Raw genomic sequence first — 23,466 nt, 5'->3', positions numbered from 1 at the left:
TAGCATTATCAGAAGAGAAGAAATTTATGAATCGCTTTCTTAAAGAAGAGAATCTTGATTTTGTTTAATATGCAGAATGATATTTCACAACACTGATGCAGAATATGTAAAATACAAAAGTACAGAGTCGTTTTGGATTTGGCAAGCTAAGATTAGAGTTCGAAATAGATCATAGATTGTGTGAATCGATATTGGAAGCTGGAATCTGAAGATAGCGGATATATTGTGTGGCTATGTTATGAAAAGATGTACAATAGCTTTAAAAGTACTTTTATCTACAATTATAAGATAATCGTTGTAAATTAAGGAATAAATGTTAGGATGGCTTGTCCTTCCTTGTAATAATTCTTGCGGCTGGTTTCTTGAGTTTAATTACAGTGTATCTGATTTTTATCAGTAGCAATGCAATTCCCAATGGGATGCAACAACAATCAAACAAAGGCAATATATGTCCATTATAAAATATTTTTAGCATAGATTCTGGCACGTACGAATATAGTCTGTAGTCTGTTCACTGATGCTATTCCGAAGGATACTACACAACACACCGGCTTTGTTTGATGTTCATGCGATCAATACCACTCAAGTGAGCGATCTCGTGTTCTGTTGGGTCTTTTGTTGCATTGCAATACTACAAGGCCAACGTTAATACAGCTTGAAGAATATTGCATGAAAGTTACCGCCAATGTTATATTAAGGCAGTGTTTTATATGCCTTTATAGCAACAGTTTTGACATCCATCCTAAACTGGTGAAACACGTCTTCGAATCTAGATTACATGGAAAGAAACTAGACTACCTGGACTGTTTATGTTATGTTTCGCTTTGAGACTAATTTTTCTCACCCGTGCGACTGAGAAATCTGTCTGTCTTGCTAATCTTGCTTTTTCTATCTCAGTCTGGTTATCTCACAACTGTCGTCTCAGTCATGGTGTCCACGCGCTAGGAACTACTTTTAAAAAAATAGATGTCTTCTGCGGTGCCTGACGGAGATGTTATAAAATCCAACAACACACACACACACACACACACCCACCCACATATATATATATATATATATATATATATATATATATATATATATATATATATATATATATATATATATAAAACTCATAAAGCAACTTAAGATCTCTACAAATTTGATAATATCATACAAAACATTTTGACACGCGCACACACACACACACACACACACACACACACACACACACAAGCCGAACAATTCTATACTCCCTTCACACAAACAATTCACATCACTGGACACACAAAACCAAACTCTCTCAAGAGCTACTGAAAAACCAGCAAAACCAGAAATGTGTTACGTCAAAATGGTTTCTTGTAACTTTGTTTACCGAACACCCAGAATCCACCCCGGTTGAATCAAATAATAATGCGATTGCTAAACGTAGACACATTTACTTACCAATCAGAGTGTTTCATTCATCAGTCCACATGTTATTCCACAAAAAGATTTCCATACAGTGTATCATTGCACTTGTGATAGCAACACTTGCCATATTTCCAGGACAGAAAATTTTAATTTCCAAAAAGGACATGAATTAGACATTTCCTTATATCGCTGTACACTTCGTTTGAACTTTACCCTGTATGTATACTCATATTGTACTTCACAGTACCGTTGCCTACCATGCAACGTTTCCCAAATTAGAACTCGTGAAAGTTAAAACTTAACCGTTTGAAAGAAATTAATTATTTATTGTCAGATTCATATTTCATCCATCAGTTATATTTTTGTCTAATGCGTAGAACTTGTGTGCTTAGGTTCAACGGTCACCCCATAGCGTTATTAACATATTCTTCTTAATGCGCAGTATAAACATAAGCACGTGGTTCGAGACATTCATTGTGCAATATTTCCAACACATAACAATTATAACTTTTTCTAGGTTTTTTTCCTTTTCTAAGGGCGGAAAATATAGCTAGAATCCATTAAAATAATTATTCAGATTTTCATAAAAGTGTACAAAACCGGATGACCTTTATATAGAGTGAGAAGCAATAATAGTACTGTGTTTTGACTCTGCTAACTAAATTGTAAGGGTGCTGGGTTATTTTAATTTAGTTTTAAAAATTGGGTGAGAAAAATAATATATGTCGGTGTTTGTACATAGACATGGAAATCCCGGTCGGACAAAATTCATGGGGAGACAAGTAATGTAACCTCTTGGCTGGGATTTCCTTGTCTCGGTCCAAACCCAAAATGTATTCTATTAGAATTCGGTGAGTAACCGCATGGTTACTAGAGTCTCTCGTTTTTAATTTATGCCTCCTTCCTCTGCTTCACATCCACCTTATTCTCTTTCTTTCCTTTTGAAAATGAAGATTTCCTAACACATTTAATACAGACGCATTTTGGTAAGACAGAAGCCTTTCTAGCCAAAACAAGTAAACATTTCTGTAACCGTTGAAAGTTACATAGCTGGCAAATAGACAGCTATTGGCAATATCATGTCTTTGTCCCATTCTTTGATACCTGAACTGCAAGTGTAACAGGAACATTAAATTTGATCCCATTCATCCGCCCCTACGTCCGTAATGTCTAGTTCGTTAGTACGATGACACAAAAAGCATTAGACATTGGACAAATGGAATTTAATAGGCATGTTTACGTCCATATATCAATGACGTGGTTAGATTTACGGATCGTTTTAATATCTGAGTTATTTAATAGGTTTTACATGTCTTACTACTTTCATATTTTATTGTCATTTTTTTAAAACAATATAGGAGTGGACGCGAGTTAATTCATCTGCGTCCTTTTCCAGACCATACAAAAATGGTCCGAAGATGATATTCATTTCATACACGCACAATGAGCATGCCTGAACTAAAAACATATACGTATATATTAGGTTTTATCAATTTTTATACTTGGCTTTTTTCAGTGAAAATCCGATAAGCACAATATCGCAGAAACCGCATAACCTGGAACAAACATAAATTTGGTAAGCATGTTTTTACCCATCCTTTGATAACCTCATTATACTTTTATGTCATTTCTGTGATTATAACTCAAATAATTAGTTATTATCTTTCTTGTCTTCAAATCCTCTTAGCACTAATAACTTAGACACCTGCTTACATAGACAGTGAAATTTAGTAGGTCTGTTTATAGACTGGCTTAAGTAAACGTCCTGATTACATTTCGATCCAGATTACGTAAGTTTCTTGCATGTTTTTGCTAATTATTTTATATTCTTTTGGACTTGTCCCTTTCAATAAAAAAACCATTGGGATGCATATGAAGAGCCATTTGTAATATGCATACCTAGCAAGATGCTAATGTAATTTCAGATCATTATTTAGGGTCACCTTTTTTTAGTTTTCTGCATCTGTTTAGCTCGAGCTTTAATTAAAAGCGCACATCCTGTTAGTAAATTAATTTTGAAAGTGCCTGATAAAAAAAATAATTTGTTAGGTCTATTTATATTCGCAATTTTTACAATTTGGACATTAACTGTTTTGCTGCAGTAGGAGCATACATGCTTAAAAACACAAACCTATGTTCATTTTGTTTTCTTAACGGCGCAGAAAGACAGTAAAACTTATTCTAGTTCTGATGCAAAAAGTGCTGCCAATGTTCAATGACCATAAAAGAAAATTTCTCATGATTTTACATGTATTGGTATGTGTTCTATGTGCACAAAGTTTGTTAAAACCCGTGGAGTTTGGTCTGTCTCTATTCTTCCTTCGAATTTGTATTGTTTTCCTCAACTTATTTACCTGTAGACATGAAGATCCAAAGGTTTGCCATCGTCTTCACAATCTGGTGTATGAAAGTTACAGTGGCAGTGGATTCTTGCACACCAGGTAATGCCCATCTCTCTCTCTCTCTCTCTCTCTATTAAACATCCGATATGTATGTATGTATATATATATATATATATATATATATATATATATATATATATATATATATATATATATATATATATATATATATATATATATATATTCGCGAACTTAAGCTCTTGCAAGTTTTCAAAATCAGAAAGAATTTTTTTCAGGATTTAGTTTATCGGATAATTGTATTCTTTCATTTTTTAAATTTGTAATCGCAGAAATAATACTATCAATATTTTCATAATTGACTATTATAATAAATATATATATATCTTTTGGAACCTTATTTTGGTTTTGGATACATGTTAGAAAACGTGCATAGATCTTTATTAACTTAATTCTAAGGAAACATACATATATCTTAATTAACTTAATTCTAAGGACAGTACAATTTCCCTTTGTGAACTTCCAGCTTGCCACCGCATGCTAGCAAGTCCAGAAGGAAACATACATAAATCTTAATTAACTTAATTCTAAGGACAGTACAATTTCCCTTTGTGAACTTCCAGCTTGCCACCGCATGCTAGCAAGTCCAGAAGGAAACATACATAAATCTTAATTAACTTAATTCTAAGGACAGTACAATTTCCCTTTGTGAACTTCCAGCTTGCCACCGCATGCTAGCAAGTCCAGAAGGAAACATACATAAATCTTAATTAACTTAATTCTAAGGACGGCACACAACACTAACTTAACTACGGGAACCAGCCTCGAATTCAACAGATTTTTGCACACTCCCCTATAATCAACCCCGGAGTGGAGAAAAGAACTTCCACCACGTGTTGACATGGCGGGGTGGGTTTTTTTCAGTTGAGTTCGAGGCTGGGGGGACTGGACCCCCACTTATACAGATAAACCGATATTACGCATCCACTGACAATGTGTTCGGTACGAAGATTCGACCCATAGCCGCCTGTATCATAATCAGCCACGCTACCGATTAGACCACAAATTCTAGTTAAGAAATATACGTTTCATAAATTATTATATACTGAACTGTTTTGAATTAATCTTTCTAACTATTTCTGAATTAATATTTCTAGCTATTTCTGAACGAATATTTCTAATTATTTCTGAACTAAGTTAAAAAATATCTCTTCGGTAAAACGTAGGAAAAATAAATATTGCGCAATACAAAAATACTCGGATCAAGAAGGAGGTAAATCGAAGTAAATACTGAAGACAACCCTGACAGTATTATCTAACTTATCCAAAAAATCTTATCAAGACCGATTCGATATCTAGATCTAGGGTCGTGTAAATTTATCGTTATAAAACCGTATGGTTTTGATTGTGCACGACTGAATAAATTTCTGAACTTATTATATTCCATGTCACCGCTACACTAGGTCTGATGAACATTTCGTAGCGTGTGAGTATCGACTCCATTAAACACAGACGGAATGTTATCCGCTGCTCTATAACACAATGGTACAGATAAATTTGGAAACTTCTTCTTGTGCAAAATAAATAATTCTTTTTGAAGATCATCTCTGACTATCTTTCTACTTGCAACTATCAAATCATCCGGTCTCCATTTATCCCAAAAATCGCCCATAGAAGTCTCTGAAATCACTTCACGCATTATTTCACATTGAACTCTATTCGGTTGTAGTCTGATTCATTTTTTTAATTCTTTTAATTCGTCATCAAGTGCTCTATGATCATCAACTATTTCTTCGTAGTGGTCCACAAAATATTTCAACCAATCATGTGGAGATAACCCAACAAAAGGTGGTGGTTGACCATGATCGCCACACATTATCACAGCAGTATTCTTCAGCAACAGCCAATCGAGAAATATTTTTAATATTTCTAATGATACTGTACACATATCGTAACAAACGATGATCTTTGGAATGTATTTCTCTCCCATTCGATCAGGAGTCCATGCGTCACCTTTCCACCGAAAGAAGCTGTGATAGGTACACGATTTCACTCCTCCTTGTTTCATTTCTCTGGCAAGTCTGTGTGTAGCAGTTAAAACAATCATATTATCTGAATTCTGTCTAAATAATTCAGTAACACGAGTTGTCTTACCACAACCGCCAGGTCCGTTTAGATAGACCGTCTTGTGTCTAGATACTGGATCGTGTACAGATGGCAACAACCAAGTTGTCGGTGACATTTGTGATTGTTCGATTTTACGATAAGTATCCTTGATCGGAACATATGCTGATTCGGAATAATCATGTAACGTTTCTTCTTTTATTCTCCATGATGCATCCTCGTTCACCAGCGATTTATATTTTTTATCGATATAAAACGAGTCAGTAGCGACTCTGACAGCAGTCAGAGAGAATCTGTTTATCATTGAGAATAAATTTATAGAAACGTACGCTATTACTGAAGACCTTAGATGTGTATACTGAGGTGACTCACACTCACCGTCTATATGACAAACAATTGTACCCAACTTTGTTCCATTTGATAAGAAAGCTGTTTCTCCAGTCACATGTATATCTCTTGCCGTCGTATCTGCGATTATAAAATCGTAGTCAGCATCGTCCATAATTATCGTGTACAATGTCGTTTATAATCATATGCCCCACCTTGAGTAAATTTACCGATTATTTTTCTACCGAGATCTTTCATGTTTATTTCTTCGATAAGATTTTTGTTCATGATACTATAATCGAGATTATCACCTCGACATTTGTCGGGTGTAGGTAACCAAACTTCGGTCTGCTTCCGATATGATATAATTGCTTCACTTACAATCAACGATCTCAGTATTTTACAATCAAGCATATATCGTTATAAAACAATCGGAGCCCAATGTTTCTCAGAAAAATGTCTACCAAACCAAACATAACAAACCGGATGAAGATCATTGGCAAACTCGAATGATACAACGCGAGTGAATCCTGTCAGAACAAAATCTGGTAATGGTCTATTTATCGATACTCGCGTCATCTCGTGTGTCGGGTCGCCAAATCTTTTAAAATATCTAGAACACTCACCCATTCCAAGAAAACTTCCCGGGTAACACGCGACCATATCAACCGACATCATATCATCACGGTCATGCTTAGAATTCCATAATCCTCCGTGCCCGTATTCGACGCATCTTAATTGTACATCTTCGAGAAAATCAAACCGAGTTGGCTTCCACGAATTTTTCTTTCTTGCAAGGTGAGCTGCAACTGATGAAACGGTAAAACAATTACTTAATAATTCGACATCAGATGAAAATCTTTTCGCGAGTTTTTCCAATTCGCCATGAAGAGATTCCTTACGATATATTTCACCGCTAGGTCGTACAAATTGATCGTATTTTTCATCACTTTTAAATAACCACACTGACACAGGATCGTTTTTACTTATTTCGTGAATAAAATCAAACATGTTTTCTGGGGGATAAAACCTTACGGTTCGATCTCGTGGAAACACCATAACTGCGCTGGTCCACGCGTGAGCATTACGATTAACAATATTTATCAGAGCTCCTCCTTTTTTTATAATGTTTCGAATCATATAATACCTCTCCAATTATCGTTGTCATAATTATCAGTTTTCTTTTTAAAAAATTCTAACCTAGAAACATCATTTATTTTTGCTCCGGTATCCTTGACTGAATCAGCCCATTCGATTATTATTTTACGTCGTTGTTCCGTTAATTTATTACCGCGTGTCGCATTTGTAAAATGTTCGATTACTCGTTCGGCTACACAATTTAACCCTATCGCGGTTTTCATTGGCTTCAGATCATCAATACTCGGTTTTTCATTTAGCTGACAAATTCCATAAATAACCGCCGTCACAGGATACGCTAGAACGTAATACGGTTTGCCAATCCCGGTCAACATTCCTGGCCTGGAATCTTTACTCAATATGGCGGGTTTTTTATTATGATGGATAGGATCGTATTTGTCACGAATAATCCAATCACTTTCCTTTAGTACAATGAATTTTATTCTGATGTGGTATTTTCGATCATCGAGGTAGTTAATGATAACCGCTGCTCGTTTATCGTTCATCGTAGCATCAATGGTTCTGTCGCTCACAATTCTAAACGTCGACCATACGTGAGATGCACCATCTGTGCGAAATTCGTCCTTGGCATCGTGAATTTTATTAATCAAACTTTTATTTTTTGGATCAACTAGATCTTTTATTGGCAAGTCAGGGGTTAGTCTGTCAAGATCGGATCTTGAAGTTTTCCAGGGTTTGATTCTGGATAATCTCTCCAACTCATCCATACTATATTTCAAACAAACATTTAAATAAAAAAATATTTGTATACAATGAATGATAGGCTCATTAATTGTAACAAATCCTGTTGAAATGAATTTTTCTGGATGCACTCACAAAGTATACAAAGGGGAGTCTTGGTCCAATACCGTGTTTGAAATGTGTTATCGGAGTTAGAGGAAAAACATAGCTGTGTGCACAAAGCGGTGGCAAGAGGTAGAGAGAGCTCAAGAGATATTATGATAACAAAAATAACAGCGAAAACGCTATAAAACGCGTGGAGGATTATATATCAAGATTTCAGACGAATAATGAATTAAACAAACGATATTATTATATAAATGAACCAAACAAACGAGGATTTTGTGAGACATCCAATAATAACAAATTACGAAGCATCTCGTGATGGTGTAGTTAGAAACTGTCGGTTGAAAAGGTTGGTTGGTTTTGTTACTAATCAGGGTTACCTTCAGTTTTCATACAGGGGAGAGGGAAAAATAAAAGATTATTTCTGTCATAGATTCGCCTTTGAATGTTTCTCCGGGGTGATCAAATATGGTCTTGTGATCGATCATATTGACGGTGATAGATCTAATAATTCTTTATCCAATCTGACAGTTGTCACGCAAAGTCAGAATTGTAGATCTGGAAACGCTGGCTATAATAATAAGAGTGCTAAAGCAGTTGTATCCACAAATTTAGAGACTGGCGAAGAGACAGTTTTTCAATCAATGACTGCCGCTGAAAAATATTTTGATTTTATAAGTTCCTCAATACATTGCGTAGCAAAAAATATAACCAAATCTGCTTTTTCAAGAAATTATAAACAAAAAATCATTTTTCGTTATTGTTAAATGTAAACTAGATCGTCTGCATCATACCAGGAAAATTTAAAACTCAGAAGATCAGCTTCTCTTATCTTGTATGCATCTAAAAACTGTTGTTTTTCGCCTACACCCTTAGGATCAATTACTTTCTGAATTAATCGCTGGTGAAGATATTCCATGTCAGATACAAACTGATTTAATATTTCTATTTGTTTGATAATCTCGTTTCGTGGTGATGACAAATCAAAAAGATGTTCCTGGAAACTCTGCCATAGTTTTTTTAGTTGTGTTTTATGTTCCCGATTAATGACTTCAAAATATTCAATAATTTTACCTAGGCGAATAATGGATGAAATTTCTTCTCTATTGAGTGGTTCATAAATAAAAATCCACCGCATAGAGTCCTTATTGATGATTCCAAATTTACTACCCGACGTTGCGCTTTTTATATGAAGTAGATGATCTTTGTATGATGGGGTAATTTCGTGGCATGATTCTTTGTCCGTGGTAAAATCAGATTTTTTCGGTTCTAGTAACTGTGGAGATATTAGCGGTGCAACTTCAGGCCAGCCTAAAACAGTTCTAATCGATGATTGATAAATATCGACCGCGTAATCAGGCGAATGTATTTCAACTGTAGAAGATAGCGTTGGCTCTTGAACTTTAATTGATATTTTTGATTCTTTTCCCGTGATATTTTTTATTTTGCGCTGAATTTCTTCATTGATCTTTTCGATCTCATAACTGCCAGTTGGTATTCAAATAACGACCCAGTCAGAGGTGCCATCTGGTTTATTTTTGTTGGCAAACACGAACAAATTATTTGATGGAACACCATCAAATGAGTTCGATCTCATATTTGGCCAGCTGTAATATACTCGTACTTGTGCTAGTGCGATCTCTTTTGCTGGAATCGCAGTTGGAAAGTCAATATTGAATTCGGGTTTAATCTAGCTTACCGAGATCATCATTGTTCTAGGTGGAGTTGTGTTTGTTACGATCTGCTGAAGTAGTTCGGTCATTATTATTTTCATTTTCTTTCAAGTCAAGGTCGATTACTTCATTGTACACCTTCATCATGTTGGTAAATTCGAAATATGATATTGTTGTGTCGTCAAGGCTAGATGATATCAACGACGACAATTTCGAGTACGCGGCTGTTGCTGTGTGCAACCTCGTGACAGTCGTGGTATTTTGTACTCGTGCACGTGGATATCTTTTTCGCGATGATGTTAAAAACACCAGCGATAGCGTTGATGATGAAACGCATATCGTTGCCGCTGCCACTGTTATCGGAGTCAACGCTGATAACACTATCTCAGTGGACGCAACAAGTGTAGATACTGAATACACTACAACATCAATGAGAACTACGCGCCGCTTGTGTTTTTTTACTTTTATTATATACTTGTCAACGATGGCTTTAAACGCTGATTGCCATTCACGTACTTGATCATATCTATATTGTTGGACATTTAATGTTGTTGTTGACGCCGTCGTTAACTTCGTCAGTGCCATTATAACTTTATACGGTGACCAACTGAGGTGTTTCAGCTGCAAATTCTAAGCACCACCAGTACGATGCTTGGGTTAATTTCTTATCAGCTGCTTCCAGCATAAAATGTTTCTTCGGTTCCTTTATTTAATATAACAGATACAACTCCGGAAAACTTATCAGTTGAATGACGCCAGAGATACGTCGTAAATATCTCAAATTTTGCAGCGCTAAACACAGACAACCTGTACACACCAGTCACCGTTGCTGTATGCTTAATAGTATTATTTTGCGGTGATCATGTTGCGAACCCAGATGATACTGTGTATGATATGTTGGTGATATGCCCGGGAGTTAGTCCGGGTGGAATTTTAATCAAACTAATTTTGTTAACGATCTCAGGAATCCCACTTACAACATCTTCGAGTGTTTTCTTAATCGTATCCAATGTTTCTTTGATATCAGAGAGTTTTGCATCAACGGACTACCAAAGAACTCATCTGCGATCTCATTAAGCTTTCTAAAATTTCTACGGAGATTTGTAAACGCGCTTACGTGAATATCATACTCGGCTCGCAACGTGGATAATTTAGTATCCATGCTGTCAAAGTATTTTTTTTTGTTGCGGCATCTTCGTCGGATGTTGGATCTCTCAGCACAACTATCTTGTTTCCGTTCATACTGAGCTCTCCTGTCATTGTATCACCAGTTGATTTTAAACGATTAGCAACGCTTTTTGCAATTTCATCTCTGATAGTTGTAAATGATATACTTGTGTCTCTAATTTTTCCGCTCTCAGTAAACACTGGAATGTTATCAGTGACCGCACCGAGTACTCGTCGAACTATGTCATTCCATTTGATATTACTCATTCTTAAAACACCGTATTTATCCTGAAAAATAACAACTTCATCTCGATCAACTCCAGCAAGATTCATAATATCGGAAAGACCATCCTTAGTAGCGTACTTCGATAGATCAATATCGTCTTTGCTTTTCTTACCCCTGGTTTTACCAAGAGAAGAAGTTCTTCCGTAAATATCAACCTTTAAAGATCTTAAGATCTGTCTAATAGTGGCTACTCGTATAATTAAGCACGGTTTTATGAGGTGGTTTGGTTGATTTAGATATAGCTCTGAGTACATTAATTGCTTCACGGCCGAATATTGGTGGATCTATCATTGTTTGTGTTGGTAGTATTGAATACCAACTTTTTGTGCCGTGAAATGGTGCGACATATTTTAAAAACTCAACTGGTGGAGCTAACCCGTACGAATCAAAATAAACAATTCCACGTGGATCAATTGCGTATGATACCCAGTGAGTACCAGGTCCTGAATTATCATCAAAATTAATGATACCCATTTCTGGATTATTGGTTGCTGTGGTAGTTGATCTCTCATAAAAAGACCTCTGAAGTTTTTTATTTTTAGTCGTTTAGCAGCATCGAGTAAATCAAAATTTAACATTGGAATCAACGAAGTGACCCTGGGAGGCTGAGACCTTTTCCCCAACGAGACCCCGGTAATCTCAGACCTTGTCCCTTTTTTGTAACCTTTTCCCGTTGCTTTCTTTAATGCCATTCCAGCGGCGATTCCAACAGCACCTAACGCAGCTGCCTTTGCTACGGCTGGAGCAGCAGCAGCTATCAACGCTGGTATAGCAGCGAGAAATGGAAAAATACCACCTGTTTTAACCATATCTTTGATAGCAGCTGGAGAAAGATCAAATTGAACCCCGGTTTTTGATTCCAGTGCTTTATTGAAATGTTTGAGCTGAGTCTTGGTTAGCGACAATTTGTTTTGACTACCGCTAGAAATTTGATCTCGTTTTAGTGATATTTTTGTTCCGCTTTATTCGCAAGTTTTGACTGTAATTTTTTTACCTGACCTTGATTCAGAGTGACATTAACATGACAGTACGACATTTTTATTATAATACTCGTTATTTTCCACTGGCGCATCAACGACCCTCATTCGACCACTACCATCTTCGAGTAACATTGTTTTGTCACTGAGTATAACCGCGATCGCTCTGTAAGGACCATAAACAACTGGTGGTCCAGCCGCGAGAACTGGGGTGTTCAGTAACGTTAGCTCTGAAGTGTATATCAATGACAGATTGTTTCGATAAATCAAGATGCTCCAACGAAAAGTAATAGATCGGATACAATTTTGTAAAATCCAACTGTGATATATGCAATTCAGTACCTATGTTTTGATCACGCCCCATATATGTCATCAAACCATGATATGCGCGTGCAACATGATTGTTTGCAAAATTAAGTAAAATATCTTCGGATGGTTCTTGTTGCCCGTTTGTTCTCATCGAAACCCCGGTAACACCGATTTTATCAAATATCATATGAGAATGTTCTTGATTATTTATCCGATTAGCATTTTGAAACGCAATAAAAAGATGTCGTGGCGCGGAAACACCCTGTTACGATGCTATATGCCAAGTAAATAAACTTGAAACAATACTTTGAACAGCATCTGTGGTCACTGTCAGCCATGATAGTAATGATTTACCGCCTTGATCCATGAATGACAATAATTCTTGTTCCTTTGCCATTGATGGAGTCATTACGGGCATCCACAGTGAGAGTTTTGTCAGTATTACTTTACCATCAGCAACACCATCACCTCGCCAAATTGCATCATTATCATCGCCTTTTCTCACGAGCACAACTGTGTGTTTACCTCCAAAGATAACCCTTCTAACATTTCTGCAAAATCCGAAGATATGAGATATTGGAATCGCGCATGAAAATCTTCTACGATCTCCTGACAACATTGATTGACGAGTTGTAAATCCTAGGTTGAAATTTGGATTAGTATTTTTTATAACATCGAAAGCATCAGCTGGTCTAGCTTCGTGTTCAGGTTCATCTGGTTGTGGATCAGATGCAGTACCCACTGGTGTCCGTACCTTAATATGTTGAAAGTGATCAGCATGGTCAGTAATATCTTTAGCGAACATCATTGATGGACCGGCCGATCATGTGTAATCATCGGGATACCTCGCTAAACCGATTATTGTTGTAGCAACATAGACATTCCTCTGAACTGATTCAATATTTTTTTCCATCAATCATGTATATAGCACTATCAAACAGTGCCATAGTCCCGTTGTTGACAAAACCAACTCGCAAATTGGCGGCATATGGTGTATTAGACACAACATTCGTTACGAGTTCACCTTCAACTTCAATAAACGCCTCGGCGGGCAAGAAAAATCTACTTGTATCTTGAAGTTCGATACGTCCGCGTTGATTTGGTTGCCTTGCGTCATACGAGTAAAATTGATAATCACATACTGATTCATCTTTGAGAACTGGCGCATCCATGTCAAATGCTGTGTCGGACTGACGTTTAAACATTTTATTATATATTCCTGATTTTAAATCAATATCGCGAGCGATTATGAAGTCCACTCCCTGCTATTAAATTTGCAGTAATATTTCTTTGTATTTCATCGGATCCTTGATCCATCAGGTCTGCCAGTTTTTTATTTGCGGCTTGATTTACTACTTTACTGACGTCTGCAGGAATAACTTCAGTGGACGGTAATTTCACCTGCTGTGATTGGACCACTTGTGGTCTGCGCATTAATCGTGCCAGTCTTTCTTTGATTGCCGAGAACACCTTACCAGTAACGTTGACAATTGTACCAGGAGCTTTTTCACGAACAACATCAATAGCTTTCATTGATAATTGTTTTGCAAGAGGCACTGCTTTTGGAGCTATTCTTGTAAATAACCCTTGAATAACATTACCAAATCCATCTCCGTAAATTGCCCTGTAGATTGGTAATCGTGAGTTCACTACTCTAACCAATGCAGGTTTGCGATGTCGTTGATGTATGATCATCTTATTTATTATTTATATATCTAATCATGGAGATTAAATCACTAGTCATCAACAAGTTCATCAATAAATTCTCGGTATACGCTGATATCCATGATACCGCCCTGAAATAATCTTCTACAACTATCAGCCGCTTCATTAATTATTTCTGGTGAGTTATTTCCAGCTCGTTTTCCTCCCATGAGAATTTCTAACCTTTGTACGTCATTGAAAATAGTATCGGGACAAATTAGATTACCTCCCGTAAAACCGCTACCAGTGGCACCAGGTGCATCTTTTTCTTGTGGACACTGTGGTCGAGTAGTTTTAAATTTATATACCCTGGATCTTTCGAATGAAACGCGAATTTTTAGAGGCAAAATATAACGCGGAAACCCAATTATTGGGCTTTACTTTGTTAACAAATTCAGGTTTTAAATAATTTTCTTTAGAATATATTGATGCGCAGCGATATTGATTAGTTTATCCTGGGCAGCAAAAGTATTAAGAGCTTTATTGGTAAACATTGCTGTAGGTAATGACGGTAATCTGAAAGACTTAGGTTGAGGTTGTTCTATTTGTTGCAGAGGTGGAGGAGGTTGATAGGAAGGCTCTTGATCAGGGGGCGAAAAGGGAGGTGGTGGTTGTTGAGGTTGTAATTTGTATTGTTTTACTTCTCCATTATAAATCCTTTGTATTTCCCTCATAAAACTCGTAAATTTTAGATCATCATTTCTGGCTTGTTTTTTGTTGAAGTATACACGATATATCCATCTGATGAAAGTAGCATTGTTTACGGTAGAAAACTTTGGTTTTAAAATTTTGTCTTTTTGAGTTAGACTTCCCCGTGTCATAGCAGGTACATATCTTTCTTCAATTCCTTTAAGTTGCTTAATAACGCCTTCCTTAAATTTTGCAATCAGTTCAATATTTTGCTTTATTGGCTTAGGTTTAGGCGCCAGTGCTTTTCTCACGTCGGCGACTTCAGTACGAATTTTGCCAATACCTTCAAGTATTTCTTCATCGACAGGTGGAGGTTGAGCCGCAGCTATTTCAGTTGGAAGCTCTCGCAAAATCTTTTCTGTTTGTTTAGTTCTCGCAGCTATTTTTCTCAGTTTGTTCAGTGGTTTGTCTGATTGATGGAAGTAGAGCTTCAGTAGCCGTTGCAACTCTTTCAGTAACTTTTGTGACGGCTTAAATAATTGTTCTGTATCCTCCGCAAACTCAACTTTTGCTTCTTGCCGCGCTTGCAAGTTTTTTCTAAAAGAATCTCTCTCGAGCTAACCGAGCAGCATACGATTCCGGATGAACCATTATTTGATATAACAATTTTTAATTAATATCAGCAGAGAGGGCGCGACCTCGATAAGGCATCATAGCAGTAAACTTTGCGTATATTATTTTAGAAAACTATGAAGCGAAAAAAAAAAATAACAGAAAAAGCTAACCCCGTAGAGAGACTCGCTCTCGGAAAGTTAGGGACTTCTCGGTTTCATGTCGCAATCGCATTTTTTTTTCGGTTTTGTATAAAGGTTAATTTACCGAAATTTTGTCTAAAAAGTTGGTGGGTTCGCCCTCTCTGTTGATATATATATATATATATATATATATATATATATATATATATATATATATATATATATATATATTTGTACGTAAATAACAAGGTAGTCCTGTAATGTGAATATAGAAAGCACTAACTCATTAAGATCGGTTTTACTTCATAAGCATTACAACACCATGGGTTTCCTTGACCAGGATTAGGAACAGACTATCACATAGTCACATTTATGCTTTAGGGTTAGACAAAGGAGAATAAAAATATATGCATTTGCACGTGGTGGCCATAATATAAATTTACGGATATAACTAGGGAGCTTTAGTCTGCGTTTCCATCCGTCGGTCGCACATTCGTTTCAGCGTTATGTACGTTATGATTCGAAGGTGCATAGCGAATTTTAAGTTTTCCTGCACACTTTCTATGCTATAACTCTTCAAAGCAATCTGACATCAAGGAACGAAACTTATATAATTATACATCATCGCTATAAAGTGTCGCGCACCACACTGGTGTAATGTCTTCAGGATCAAGGTGAGCTCTCTCTTCAGGATCAAGGTCAGTTCTCACAATATTACGTTTTCGTCACATTTTAGCTTCTCCTCCATAACGAGCCGTTTGAGGGACGAAACTTGCTATACATATACATCGTCATTAGAAGGTGTGACGCGTATCACATTGGGTGTCCTTTCTTTACTTTCAAGGTCACGTCCCAGTATTTTATGTTTTCCACCACACTTTCTCTTCGCTCTTTAGTTTTGAAGGTGTCTGAGATTACGTAACGCACATTGATGCACTGGTACGTGATCAATAAAAAATATCTCAAGTATCACGCTTTAAGTTTTTACTGGTAAAAGTCAGAATTCAAGATTATAGTTATTCATCTTACTTCACCTACCGTTCTATAACTTTTCAGCATTGTGAGATTAAGGAATCAAACTATACTTATTTATCGGAATTATATGTATATTTCATTTGCATTATCTGTTAGGTTTTATTTGTTTAATTCCATTATATGCTATTGATAATGTAACATTGTATTTTGGACTTGACCTTGTTCAAAATCATGATCATTTTCTACCTGACCTGCATCTTTGATTTTTATATATAATTTTAGAAATAGACTTCTAAGTATAACCATGATTTTATCTTGTAAATATTTGGAGCCTTCTAGAAGGAAACCTTCTATTGGGTAATATTATTTTTGTACTTGAAGTCAAGTAAAAGAAGATATAATCATGTTTTTCTAAAAATTAATTACTCGCACTTGAAAATCTTAGCAGAATCAGTTGCATTGTTGTTGTGTCCGGAAATTCATTTGGGCTGGAATTTATTTATTCCCTTGTTTAAGTTATTCTTCTTTGAAAGTGCTCACAAATAACGTTTTATGAAATAGAGACTCAAATTTATACTTAACTTTGACATAATAATATATTCTTGGATTGTATATTTGTGATCCAACGAAAGACTGTTGACACATCAACACTAAACAGGCCACCACAAGCACATCAACACTTCACCCTTGGATTTTTTGTTTGGTTTCCACTAAAGTTTATTCAGAACTTTATTTATTAGGACTTGTGACTGTAATTCTAGGATTATTTGGGATTCAATTCTCACTACCCTAAATCCTTTTTTCTTTACATGTTCACATTGTTTACAAGGTAAATAATGTATTTGTTGAATTTTACAAACTCTGTTGCTTATCACTCTTTTCTATTGCTTATTTTAAGACCACAGAGTTGTAATTTACGATATGTTGTAAATTACATACGGGTTCCTATTTTCAAGGTCAATGCTCATTGTGTTAAATTTTCCTCACTGTTTCCAGTACAGTCTATTAAGTTAAAAGCTGTTTAAGATTAAAAAATGTAACGTAGTCTTCTTATAAGTCATCATCAGCAGGCATGGCTCGTACCATACTTGGGACCCTTTTTCTAAGGTATATGTCTTGCTTTAACATGTTCAACTTTCCGTGACTCTTTTCTTTCCACTGAAAGAGACATTTTATATGAAGGGATGAAATTGGTACAAATGAATTTCATCGCTAGTGCGTCGCAAACCCCACAGAGGCGTATGCTTCTACAAATTACAAAAGCACGGTTTCTAAACCCGAACCAGATGAAACTTAATCGCGGCCCACAGCGCATGGCAACTTTTCTGGCTTCCACATAACTTTCCCATATTTGCACTTGCGTGTGCCTACTAACAAGCAATTAGTAATTAAACCCCGATCGGTTTGAATGTACCCCCGGTCGTTACCCACACAGGAGCGACTGCCCTTCACGCGAGTACCTCACAGCAATATCGATCAGCTCTGACTGGAACGATATTGTGCTGGATGGTAAGAAAAATGCTGTCAACAAGAACAATCTGAGTGGCGACCGGTTCTATTTAAATGAGACTATCATATTAAATAAGAGCAGCGAGTAGAATGTTTTTGAAAATATCACCGTTTGACGCACAGTTATCATGAAAAAATTGCATCCGTGGCTAATACGGAAATAAAAATTGACCTATCAGTTGTGTGCTTTTGCCATCTCAGGAAGGTCACATGTTTAGTCTGAATGTAACATATCCTTTTGTCAAAATGGCTATAAAAAATTATGTACAATTTTTCAAAAACGTATTCGGGGCTTTCTTGAAAAACTTACCAGGTCAGGGATGGCGTTTGAGCGAGCACGGTGAAGAAATGTGGTAATTCATGGTGTGATTTTGTGGGACAAAATTAAAAGTCGTTGATGTTGATTGAGTCAACAAGGGCAAATCAATCAGATATTGCGTTTGACCTGCAATATATCGATGGCATCCAGATTCAGAAGTCTTCAAAGACTATAAGAATCGACGAACAATACCTCAGAAACGGAGCAGTGCAGACAATGAAGAAATTATTTGAGGTAATTTCCAAGTCCATTGGAGGAAATGCCATGGCTGAGATATTTCTGCAGCATTGTAGGACGTTTGATGCTGTTCGATACAAACATACAAAGTCTGGCCGTACTCGAGTTGATGTAGTACTCATTGATGGATCATTTGATCTCGTTTGGACCGAGATCGACTTTATGGAAGATCAATCCAGGTTCACAGAGTTATTTTATAAAGATCCCGGAAAGATCATGCCTGTGGCCAACGCAGATGCCTGCGAAACCCACTCGCGAGATCGCCCTTTGGTTTGAAACCAATCATAAATCAGAAATTTCCGCACGAACTGATGCCTAATAATCGTCCCACATGCTTGTGGTTGAATCATTCCACATTTTGCGGTGGGATGCACGCCGGCATGTCCACAACTAACATGGTGTTTCGCCATCAACCGAGCAACGTCTCTGAAAAATTATTTTCCCAGGCAAACATGCTAAAGCCTCGGCCATGTCTGCAACACTGACTGTATCTTTTGGACTTTTAAGACACTGCATCCTTTTATCTGCTGACAAGATTCACGACTGCTAGTGTTAATTATATGTACGCATATGATTTTGTCGTTCATGATCGCGTCCTTGACATTTTGTCGTTATGTGTGCTTGCAAGCTGCATACCTAATCATGTGTGAGAAACAAGATATCAGCCCGACGATCTTCGTTTTGTGTCGAAACATCAGATGATCCACGGGAAATCTTCTCGAGGCAGGTAAATAAATCTGACACAATTCTTGATTATCCAGTCATGCTCCAGCCACACTACAGGTAACTTTCCAACGGATGCATCCACCTTACAGTAATTTCCCGGACTATAGTATATCGCGTGTATGGTTCACTCGAAATCTATACGTTTCTCAGGCAGTTTCGCAGTTCGTAAAACTCAACCGTTTTTATATATCTGATCATGTGATGACTAATGTGTATGATTACTCCATCCTCTGACGATTGTGTTATGATGTACGAAGGTATTTCACGTGCTTGAGTCGTCTGCAAGCAGTGAAGCTGCCATTCAGTTCTTTTGCAAGATCGATGAAGTATCCACCATTGACGACCTTGATTTGTACGACAATGTGATACTTGACCAGCAAGACAACCCCGCGAAAATATTTTCTTGGGGTCGCACAAAAACTCAGATGTGATCAATATGACACAACGATACGCACACGCTCTAAATATACGATGAAAGTCACGATGGAAACTACCACAGCTCCAGACGTAGGCCAGGCGCGATTGTGACAATCCAGGAAGACATATATGCGATCATAGGTGACATCAAAGAAATCCAAGAGGATGTTAGTATGGCCGCAAAATGCAGCCATGTATTCTATAAAAGACGTCAGAGAGGAAATTGCCAATATTCTAAGGCCAAAAGCACACACGTAGAAAGCAAAGATGGAAACACCAACCCAGCTCTTTATTATCAATCTAGCAATAATCTTTAAAAAACCCATACGTGCCGGTCTTTCAAGACACTCTTCCAACAAAAGAGGTGGTAGTAAAAGTATCACCGAGGTCAAATGATGCATTGATGAACAAATTATAGCCCGAATGGGTATTTAGGGAGATTACTGTAAGTAAACAATCCATCTGTCTGAACTGGGGTCTTTTATAAAAAAAAGTTGTTGAATTTGCAGAAGGGAACTTTGGTAAATGCAACAAATTATAGGAGAAATTTAAGGGTCGATACTGTCCAACTCGAGGAAATGATGTACCTCGTCCACAGAAATCCAAACATAATACAATCTCTATGCGCCACCTTCACCAGAAGCGTCCACGTGAACTTTTAACCAGAACTCACAACCGAACCCGTATCCGAACTCTAAACCGAAATATCTTTTTAAGCCATGAATAAGTAGGAAAGCGACAGCAGCAGAGGCAAAGACACATCGGGCGAAACAACTGGAACAAAAAACAACTTAAGGCGAGAAGAACATTCGCAAGATAAAAGTACAACCTAAACCCGAACCTGAATCCGGCAAAGCCACATGGAAAAGTCCTCCTGAATGAAAAAGCCTTGGTGGACCAGTTCCCTCCTTCTGTGACCAGCAACATGTTAAAGACCATGTGGATAGGTTAGAGACGCTGTTAGGCCAGAAGTTATCGAGTCCACGTCAATTTGCCAGCGGTTTCTGACCGACAACATCATGGACCTAGGGACTTTTCGCGAGTTAGTTGGTGAACTCATTGAAAACAACAATTATTTATACAATACCGATAATTAATTCTGAGGAGACGCTTCGCGTGCTCTGAGAAATCGATGCTAAGATGCGGAGTCATCTCGATGATCACGATCTCCTCAAGGAAGTCAGAATTTCGTGCGGTTTCCCAACACCTATTACTCCTGTCGGATACTCCACAGTTGAAGTCACAGTTGATTCGTTACTCGTTGATCACATACGACCTAATATACGATCGCGGTCGTTTGGGTGCCTTGATGTGAATAACACACAAGAGTTATCGTAAGGCTCAGGCATAACCCGGAACGTTGCTGAGCTTTCCACTGGCGCCTATGATCACTAAAGATTTCAAAATCAGTAAATACATTCACGAGCCCATACTCAGCTCTGCCATCTTGATCGCATCTCCACAGTACCCAGTTGACATCTCCCAGTTGTTGCCAAGAACGAGCGCAAATTCTGCGTGAAGGATGCAGCAGTACCGTTGTCAGGATCTTCTTGATGATCCAGGTTAATCTAACATGTGATGCCATCAACGGCACTTACCATGTTTGAGCTGGCTCTCAAGTCTCCAACAGCATTGGTAGTGCAACTGCCACAATGTTTTCTATATTTTTTAGATTCCACTTAACAATCCTGGACTCGTGCACGTCCGCTTTCCCTCGTGGACCAGTGCGGGCACGCGTTGGAACTTCGCTGGCAAACTGTGATATCATTGTACATTTGAGATCAACTTGATAGGGAATGTATATAATGACCGTAGTGAGAAGTTATTCACGTGTGACGCCCGTTAGTGTTATGAACACAAGAAAACCCGTTTATGCGACATATCATATAAATTGTTAACGGAAGCACCAAAGGTTACCACGGGATCGCCCTGTGTGCAGCACCGATCGCTAAACAAGGTACAATGTTAGTCGTTGATAGCAAAAGCGTTGCTGAATGTTCAATAGATTCAAGACTGACTATCGCGATTAACACTGCAGTCAAATGTTACATTTGTGCTACTGCGAGTTGTTTCTCTCCCGCCCACAGCAACAATACCGCGCCTGTTTGTACAATCAGCAGTAAAGCTGCTATACGAAGTCTGGACGCGTTAGCACAATGCAATACTGAGTCGATCTTTGTAATCCTGGAAGTGGGGAGTCGATTGCGGTTGGGGATGCGACGCAAAAAATATTAGCCGAAACCGATAATGCAAACATGAGACACTATGGTTTGATTTAAAGATGTATCCTATCCCGTGTTGGACATAGACGCGCCTGTGTTGTGATATTGAAGCGTCTGAGATTGCCAGCAGTATTCGTACCCAGCCACAGTCCCCAATGAACCTAGACAAATAGAATGAAAAGTGCATGAGATGTCTAGATATTTTCTACCGTGCGAGGTCATCTTAAATATCGATGGAAATATTATACGAGTCAACGCTAACGATTACACCGATGATACCCTAGATGGATATATCAACAACATCATCATGAGTTATTCAACAGCGCAAGTTATCTCATCGACAGAAAGGAAATCGAAGCATGTTTCAACAAAGTCTATGTTTGTCACGACGATTCACAGACTCGCCAGAAACAGCGAGTATTACGCGAAATTTGTTGCCTAGTCTTTGATATTTAACGACGACTAAAACGGATATGCAGACCGTATGCATCATTTGGTACGTCAGCTTGCTCTGGATGCTTTCATTGACCTGCAACCTGCCGGTGTGACTGCCAGACCTGGCGCAACTATTCAAAGACCAAACTTACATTTCAACCTCAGATTCTCAACTCATCGAGGACAATTTTATGGAGACCATTTGTTGTTTTCATGTGCGATTCTGCTTCCTTTTGCATTCGCCTTGACCAATCAATGCCATCTCACCTGTCCCCGTGGATTCGACTCTCGGGTTCGGCCAGTGTAGATACACGAGAAAGCTGCCAATAGCTTCCTCTGGGTCGGTGGTTCTTACCGCGATTTTACTCGCGGTTTTAATCCACCAGTTATACTCGCCGCCATGTATAGCCTACCTTGCGCTGAGAAACGGTGTTAAACCCAAAACAACAGCTTCTCAGTTATATTTACAGATTTTACAGCGATGAATGCAAGGTTATTTTTGGAGTCAAATACACAATCGTTTGAACCTAGAAGGGCCACGACAACGATGTGATTTGGCATGGTGCCGATATCGCTGATGATCAACTTGAATTGCTGTGATAACTCTTTTGCTGGCGACGAAAGTGCGCTTATTATCATTTACAAAGTCCGAAAACGGTATCATTTCACCACAGGCTCGATACAAAACATAGTTCATCTGTTACCATGGTCAATAAATACCCAAAAGGTATCAGCGCACCAAGACACGTGTTCGTTACAAACTCTGTCTCGAGTGTCCGGCGGACAAACCAGTAGTGTGACGATAATTGATAATTTAGGAGTTCCTTAAGTTTCTCTGCGATTGAACAGTCATCGGGAACCATCCGAAGAAATTTTGAGCGATTGGTAAGCCAATCAAGTCGCATGTGTATATCAAAAACGATGGTCGTACATGGGCTGCAGACTTATCCAAAAGATTTGAGTCCGCTATACTCGATG

The 23,466-nt window shown here is 37.8% G+C and overlaps 1 protein-coding gene across 1 annotated transcript in view; it reads left to right on the top strand.

Annotated features, from left to right (window-relative positions):
• Positions 1–2,899: 2,899 nt before the first annotated feature.
• Positions 2,900–23,466, top strand: part of LOC149803176 (uncharacterized) — a 52,782-nt gene continuing 32,215 nt past the window's right edge. The window contains exons 1-2 of the mRNA XM_089953896.1: positions 2,900–2,968; positions 3,753–3,833. Of these exons, the coding sequence (XP_089810022.1) occupies positions 3,755–3,833 (79 nt within the window). The 5' untranslated portion in view covers positions 2,900–2,968; positions 3,753–3,754. The remainder of the gene's footprint in view (positions 2,969–3,752; positions 3,834–23,466) is intronic.

This window comes from Sinohyriopsis cumingii, chromosome 3 (genome assembly GCF_028554795.1).
Source record: "Sinohyriopsis cumingii isolate HCF-2022 chromosome 3, ASM2855479v2, whole genome shotgun sequence".
Classification (NCBI taxonomy): Eukaryota; Metazoa; Mollusca; class Bivalvia; order Unionida; family Unionidae; genus Sinohyriopsis; species Sinohyriopsis cumingii.
The sequence above is the reverse complement of the archived record's forward strand: the minus strand, read 5'-3'. Positions and strand labels throughout refer to the sequence as shown.